Raw genomic sequence first — 8605 nt, forward strand, 5'->3', positions numbered from 1 at the left:
ACTGTGCCTTTTAAGTAGTTCCAACACCCTAGAAATGTTGTTCAATGAATCAGAAAATATCCTTATGTGAACAGGAAGTATATAACTCTTTGAAGCTCTGATTGCTGGTTTGTCATTAGAAATTAGGAACAATATACGGAAATGCTCATTTTTTTCTAGAATAGGATTGTCAAAATTTTATCAAATCTAGTACCAAACATAAAATCCAGTCTCAGTTTTTCTATGGAGTCTCTTAATTTCCTTTATTTTGAGTCATCTGAAGTAATGGAAAATTATGCAAAGTCAGTCATGAGATTCCCCAGATAATATTTAGTGTAAGATTTTAATATTCATCTTCTCTTATTTATTTATATATTTTTATATCAACTTATTCACATTTTAGCTTCTTCTTCTTCCAACTGCCTTCAGTCCAGGAATTCTTGAGGTATATCCAAGTAAGAACAAGGAAACAAAATCACAATGGATTTAGGTAACCAATTCAAAATAATGTATTTCTTGACTAAAGCTGACAAATCCAAGTGTTCACAGGAAAACCAGAAAGCATAAACTAAATTACAGATGCTGTTTCTAAATAAAGGTATTCTATCCAACACTGTGGCTTCCCATAATTATTTGGTTCAATTTAAGGGAACAGGTATTATCTGGATTTGTTCTCACATATCCAAAACTAGTTTAAAATGAGGAGACAGCTCCTAAGACACTACTATAAACATTAATTATTTAAAATATATTAATAAAGAAAGAACATCTTAGGATGAAATCAATTATAACAAACAGTATCTCAAAATTAGAATATGTCTCATGGGAAAATGTTATAAAACAAGTACTTCTTCAATAGGTTTGCCTGTGTTGCACAGATATCAAAAGCTATGCACAATTAGTGTCCCTTATCCAGGTACCTCCCATGTGTCTAATTTCCAAGTTTTCATGAAATATTACTCATCATTGGCTGCCAAATAATGGTCTGAATATTAATGAAATCTAAAACATTAATTTCTAATAGATTAAGGTATGAATTATTTGCCTTCTTTTTAATTCGAGGCTTTCAAAACTTGAATAGCTTCTAAAACCTAAAGGAATGAAAGTTCACTGACTGAAGGACAAGTAATGGCACTGACATTTCTGAGGCAGAGACATTCTTCATAAAGCCACTAGCCACTTCTACTTTAATGCGCAGTAATGAACGCCCTCAAACTAAAATAGAAATGTGTCCATTTACAAGCACAGGTGATGCAATCAAATCAATCCATTGAGTAGATCCAAGTTAGGTCAACCCACGTCTCCACTTAAGGTAAAAAGAGTTCTTTGCTTGGTTCATGTTCCAACTTTGCCACAAATGAGTCTTCTTACTTTAAAATGAGAGCATTAGAATATAAAGAATTTTTTCCATGCATAAAACAAATTGGATAACCAACTGGTTTAATTTCATCAGTGAAAAACTGATTTTTTTTTTAATGAATAGATTGAATTGATAAGTTTAGGGTCACCGTCACCGAGTAACCACAGAGCTACTTTTTATAACAGAGCAATATACCATCTTCCTTTGCACAAGACTATTTAAATTTAAGGAGACACCTGACAGGTGTGGTACACTACACTCAAAACTTCCTATGATGCCTGGCACTCAAGGAGATTTTCACTTTTCTTATAAAAATCCCCATCTCCAATTTCTTTCACATGTAACGCCTTGAGTTTGTTAAATGTCACTTTTATAACATTGGGAGAATGAATTTGCACTGAAAAATCACTTCAGGGTTATTTTTCCCTGAAGGTTTGCATAATTTTGGTTGTATAAAAATCAATGACCATGGGGCGCCTGGGTGGCTCAGTTGGTTAAGCGACTGCCTTCAGCTCAGGTCATGATCCTGGAGTCACAGGATTGAGTCCCGCATCGGGCTCCCTGCTCGGCAGGGAGTCTGCTTCTCCCTCTGACCCTCCCCCCTCTCATGTACTCGCTCTCTCTCATTCTCTCTCTCTCAAATAAATAAATAAAATCTTTAAAAAAAATCAATGACCATGTACACTGATATAAATGTAACTAAGGAAGACTTAATGCAGGAATCAGAACTTAAATGGTTATAGTTTTACTATCATAACAGATTGGGAGGGTTAGGCTTTTTGGAGAAAGATTGAATTATTCAGCAACCCATCTTACTAGTAAAGTATATGCAAAGAACTATGGCCATTCTGCCAATGATAAATACTTGTTTAATTTTCTTACTGCTACAGAGTATTTCCACCATCCTTCTATCCAGATTTATAATCTGAAGTTTGTTTTAGTCTTACTCTCTCTAGATCTGGACTCTCCTACTGTTTAGTTCAGGAAAAGTCTGTAAAACCCAAACACTTAACGGCCTCCCCTCTGAAAATCTGGAGAAAATTATTTGGAACTGCTGTTAATTTCCTGAATACATAGCCTTTTTTTTTTTTTTTTCAAATGAAGCATAGAAATGCATCCCAGAGCCCAAACTGAAATAGCTAGCAATTTAGATTTGTTTCCATTACTACTACATTCCGATCAGTAGAGATAATCAAGAATCGACAATAGACAGAATATATAAAAAAAAAAAAGACTCCCCAAATAAGGGTACAAGTTGTACAAAAGAATAAGGCTATCAACTAAGTACAACACTTGTTTCAATGACTGCTTCAGCCCATTACAAAATACACTATTTTTTATAGACGAAATACAGAATTTTTCAAATAAAATGCAATTCTCATCTCAACAAATCACGTTTTTAAAATATGGAATACAAATGTATAAAAATATAATCTATAGTATATATTTTAAAATATATAATATATATAGCATTGTACAAATAATTCCCACGTTTTCTTTTCCCTAAACTGTCTTGGATCAGATATGTCACAGTTATCAACCACTAGTTCAGTTCCTGATTACTGTTTATTCAGGGAGTAAGGGAGTAAATATCAAATCATGTGTATTTGTTGCATATGTATGTTTGTGCATATGTATCTTTATACATACCATAGTCAGGTAGGACTGATTTGACCATTATCAGTTTCTAGTATTGTATGAATGGTTTTCATTTATTACCATGAATATTCATGTTGATTTTAATTGAGTCCAATTTTTTTTAATGATGTGAAACATAGGCAATAGAGACTACAACTGACCGCTTATTCTCCAATTTTCTCTTTACCAATTCAAATCCTACTAGTATCACAAATTATATTTGTTCACCTTGTCAAGCTTCTCTCCATAACCCAATTGAGAGGGATTCAAATTTGGAAAGGAGAGATTTAAATGGCAAAGAACAAAAGTGCACATTAGACCAGGTTACTCAATCCCTCAGGAATAGGGTAGGGCTCCATTCCATCAGGCTGAGGATGTAGGAAACTAACATTACTCGCCTCCGAACTCTGCTCCTATATTTTGTTAACTATGAGAAAAAGATATTTATATGCAATAAAATCTATTAAAATTTGTAGCATTTTCATGTGGAGTCAACTATTACTTACAATCTGTGTCCTTCCGTCTCTAACCTAAACACTGAATTCCTGTCCAATGTAGGGTTAACTGCTCTTGTGTTCTGGCTTCATTGTTTTAATGATGTATTTGAACTTCAAAAAAATTTAGGTGGAATTTTTCAGATTTATCAGAATGCTTGATGCTTAGCATTTTCCATTCTAAAATTCCACAGTAGCATTTCCAGTCTCCTTCAGAAAAATTCAAAAGTATAAATTTTAGGGTAGCTAATCAAAGGTTATGGAATGGTTTTTATTTCTCCAGATCCATATGTAAATCTTCATTTTAAAATTTAAAAGAATCCATTAAAACCTCTGAAACCTAATGAAAAAAATTAAAAACACAACAATCAAATATAGAGGTAATATCCACATCATAGCATTGGAACGAACTTGTATTCAAAATATGTTTACATACTTGAAAAAAATTGGCTCAACTTTTCTGCCATGGTGAATATAATGTTGTCGTGTTTAGTGGATATTACCTGCACTAAAATAATTTACAATATGCTATGGTTAAGTTTCTCTTTCCTTTATTTTCTTCCTTCTTTCATGACTCTTCCCTCCTACTCTCCCTCCTTCCCTTTCTTTTTTCTTTTCTTCTTTGAACATTTCTTTTTCCAAAAAGCATGTCAACTGACTTAAGAGATTAAATAAACAAACACTAAGCAAATAAAGCCAGTTTATAAATGAATGTATGTTTAATATTCTGGACTTTGGTTTCCTCTACTTTCTCGTTAGCATTTCTAGCACTGTTAGTTTTAGTTTTTGTTTTTTAATTTTCTCTTCCCCATTGACCCCTTTAGCAACCATACAAATGGCTTAAGCTGACTTGGCTCACAAATACATCTTCTACTTTGAGATTTAGTAAGAACAGTACTTTTTTGGCTGGTGAGAAAGACGTAAGCCAATAACTTTAAAAACAGATATTTAGCCGGAAAATTAATGGTGCTTCTTAGACAGCAGTTGTGTGAATGAGCACATGTAGGCATATATCCGGGATTGAATTATTTCTCTAGCTTGCCATCATGATTCAAGAGCTTTTGTACCCATTGTCCCTCTGCCCATGACCTATTAAGTTTCCTGCCACAACCACTCAAGCCAAACTCAGATACAACAGAAGCCTTCCCAGTTTGTACACACAGAATCACATAAAACATACACTTGCTGACATGGTACATAACTGTGCACATGTGCATTTTGTTCATCATGCTAGCACAAGGCTCTAAAAATACGGTTCTCAGCACTGAAATTCAAGTGATTTTTCTTGGCAAAATGGGAATAACCTACCCAAATCACTTATTGTAGGGGAAATTTTGACTACTAACACGTATACCTTCTTGGGGGCTTTCATATATTTCAGAGAAGCATCAACCTTGAACCCCATGTACATAAACACATAAGGAAAAAGGAAGGAAGATTCAAACGTTTCTCTTTTTTTGATTGCATGTTATAGTGTTTTTCCTTAAAAATGTAGCAACTTTGTCATGCCAGACAATAAAATAAATGGGGCCCAAAGCATGGGCACATTTTCTTGGCAAAATCATTGAAAAGTCTGTGTGTATGGGGTCTTACATTCTTGACTCTTTCAGGACTTTGAAGGCAGTCATTTGTGGTTATTTTGCAAAATAAACATTGATTTTTTTTTTCTTCATTGGCCATCAGTGAAGGAGGATGAAGAATAAGATGGAGGCAGAAGTGGCAAAGACAGCAGACTACAGATGCAGGTATGGCACCAAATAGCAACCAAGCTTTGAAAAAATGAGGAGGCCAAGAGCAGGTCCATAACTGAGCAATATATAGCAAACCTTTATGATGCATTTGACACAGAATTATTATAAAGTCATATAACATTCCACTGAAAGAAGCCTTCTCCCATGCAAGGATTTTTGAACTTTGCCAGTAAGACTCAAAGAAGGAAACAGGCTTCTTGATGGTGTTCTCAATCTTAAACACCTCTACAAATGCCAACAGTGCAAGTTATAAAAGCCAGTGATGGTTTGGACTACATCTAAATGAGGAAAAGACAATGGAAATGAGGCTCTGGAAGCAGTGATGAACAATGGGTATTGAGAGGATAATGGAGAGCAACTCTGCCAGTCAAATACCTAGATGAGGTTGTGGAGTCTGAGATCCACAAAGATGCTTTGCGCATCCATGTAAATAATAAGATTTGGAAAGTGACAAATGAAAGCACACAAGGCAAGCTAAACAAAAAGCACTCAGTTCCACAGGTGCTATATACAGATGGACATGAAAGCCGAATGGTATGGGAGACTATACCATCGAGTCTGAAGATAAGAAAGGAAGCAAGGGATATGCAATGTTTTGATCACTTCTTGGCAGAGAGAATCTTGGTAATTACCAACTCGGCAGAAAGGACACATTGCAAGACAGATTGCTCTTGGTTGTTGAAGAATGTTGAAGCAGGATCATTTTGGAAATGCAAAGAGGTGACTATGCTTTGGGAAGAGGAATAAAATAGCCAATTTATTGGACTCTAGGTGAGACTGCATGGAACAGGCTTTCCAGATGGCATCTCCATGCAAGCCAGATCAGCTCTTTTCCCAGCTGTTTTCTGCAAGCCAAACAATATAGAACCTGAAACCTTTGGGTTCAAGAATGATTTTTCCACATATTTTTATTAAATGGTCAAACTGCTGAATTTCTGAAAATGTCTCAGTAAAGAATTGAGCTTCATGACCAGTCTGATTCTCATAAGGCATTCACCATGTTGATCATGTTATGTTCCTGGTAATGCCACACTTAAAATGGCAGCATTGTGGTTGACTGGGAAAAGAACTAAAGGTGGCAGAGCCACACTTTGGAATTCGCAAATAGTTTACAATAGATGGCACCTCATGTTCAAAGAAAGGGACTGAGGGAGGAGAAGCCAAGGTGAAGAACCTCAACACATACATTTGGAAATCTTGCCAAGAAATCATAATGCTTCTATTAATCGAACTTATTTCTTTACATTTGATGAAAGTGGACCAGATACTAAGGGAAATACTGGAGTGATTAAGCAAAGAATACATAATTGTTAGTGTTTGACAACTATGTTAGTTTTGGCAACAGCACATCAACCTGTATTAAATTTGAATATTTTCTGGCTTTCAAGGGTTACTGATAACCTAGTATGCATTGGAACCTGATGAATGAATTCCTATTGTTTTCATCATCTCTAACATGTGAACACAATCCACACATAGAGAGGCTGGCTCCTGAACAGAGACTGAAAATTACTAGGACTAACAAAGGGAAGTAGACTCACAATGAGTAAATGTATAAAAGCTCCAAATAATTATAATAGTCACAGCTTGGCAATGAGTTTCCAGACTATGAAATTAGTTTTCTTGTGAAGAATGGAGATTTTACAAGGCTAGTATAAACACAGGGTAATTGGAAAATCAAATTGCTCTCTGTGAGTTATTGTAAGGTCTGGAATAATGGTGATAACATTTATTTAAAAAAAAAAAAAAACAAACTCCCTATGAATCACTGTAGTTTGGTGTTTTTAGCAGTACTGTTGCCAAGAATGCTTGCCTTGGAAGTACAACAGTGGGAACCTTAATTGTGAAGCCCAAGTCCCGGCTTACCCCTGACACAATGAGCTCTCCTCCCAGATTCTGTACTTCTGCCTTCACCTTGCTGCAGATATTAAGCTGATGGCAATACAAGGCAATTCGTTGAAGGTAGGCTAATAAATCCTGCTTACATGCTGAATCAGGACACTATAAAACATTAAAAAAAGTGATCTCAATTAGTAAGTACTCTTCAGTTTCTAATACTTACTTTATAAGAGCTATAAGAAGAAAAGGTTTTAGTGTCATATACCTTAATTACATCCATTTAACTTCACTTTACAGCACATTTTAGGAAGGCCACAGCCAGTAGTTTAGGATGGTCAGCTCTACTTTGATACAATTCTATAAAAAGAATATTGAAGATCTTCCAGAAAGTTTTATTGGAACTTCTGTACACATTTATGAGTAATTTTACTAGTTGCCTTCTGAACTGTTAAGAAAACTAAATATTCTCCAGGTTTTTTTCCTAGTGGCCCATCCAACATTCACCCTGTGTAGTTATTTTAATATGGACAACAAAAGCAACAGAAGCTAGAAGGAAATCACTCTGGGTAGCAATCTCTGGGACACAGCATAGGATAGAATTTCAATTCAGTTAGTTGGGGCAGAAATCACTTGTTTCCTTTGGCTTTCTCAGAAAAGTATCATTCACTAAAGGAAGCCTATTACACTTTTTGGATTTTTATATTCATCAAAATTTTAACATTATAAACTTTCTTTAAATAAGAGACTCTGAGAAGGATCATGACCACTGTTAGAGCAATAGATTTAAGTAGAATGAGTGTGAAGCCAATTGAAACAAACTCCTAAGAGTAAAAACAGAACTCTTCAAAGGTTGTTCCAGAGTCAACTAGGACCAGGATTTTGAATTCTCTTCGTTACTTAGTGGGTAGATGTCCATCAGATACAACTGAACTTAGCTGAACACTTCCACAGACATTTACATGACTCCCTAAAGCATTTCTGAGGCTTCAATACCAATGGCTATTCAGTCATTGAAATATATTTCTATTGCTATCCAGAGTTCATTTCAAGATTCTGCAGGCTATCCCATAGTTCTGGCTCAATTTGGCACTTGTAAAGGACATACACTCACCAGATCCTTGATGAAACACTGTAAGAAATAAGTACCTAGACCCAAAACTGAAGTAACTTATTTAGAATAAGAGAATGAAAAAAAAAAAAAAAACTCCAGCTAGGTTTTCTTCAAGCTGAAGAAAGGCAAAGAGAGAAAGAGAAAGAAAGAAAGAAAGAAAGAAAGAAAGAAAGAAAGAAAGAAAGAAAGAAAGAAAGAAAGAAAGAAAGAAAGAAAGAAAAGGAAAGAAAGAAAAAAAAGAAAGGGAAAGGAAGAGAGGGAAGGAGAGAGAAGGGGAGGGACAGAGAGAGGGAGGAAGGGAGGGAGAGAGAAAAGGAAAGGAAAGGAAGGAAGAGAAAGAAGGAAGGAAGGAAGGAAGGAAGGAAGGAAGGAAGGAAGGAAGGAAGGAAAGAAAGAAAGAAAGAAAGAAAGAAAGAAAGAAAGAAAGAAAGAA

The 8605-nt window shown here is 35.2% G+C and overlaps 1 protein-coding gene across 6 annotated transcripts in view; it reads right to left on the minus strand.

The window, feature by feature from the left end:
• The window catches only part of CTNNA2 (catenin alpha 2), a 957367-nt gene that overhangs the window by 34525 nt on the left and 914237 nt on the right, over positions 1-8605 (minus strand). For 5 of the 6 annotated variants that reach the window (XM_035001191.1, XM_035001190.1, XM_035001187.1 and 2 more), the window contains one exon: positions 7089-7223. The exons of the other annotated variant lie outside the window; for it this stretch is intronic. In XM_035001191.1, coding sequence (XP_034857082.1) covers positions 7089-7223 — 135 coding nt within the window. The remainder of the gene's footprint in view (positions 1-7088; positions 7224-8605) is intronic. 6 annotated transcript variants of the gene reach the window in all.

Source organism: Mirounga leonina, unplaced genomic scaffold (genome assembly GCF_011800145.1).
Source record: "Mirounga leonina isolate KUSES-001 unplaced genomic scaffold, KU_Mleo_1.0 Mir_125, whole genome shotgun sequence".
Lineage (NCBI taxonomy): Eukaryota > Metazoa > Chordata > Mammalia > Carnivora > Phocidae > Mirounga > Mirounga leonina.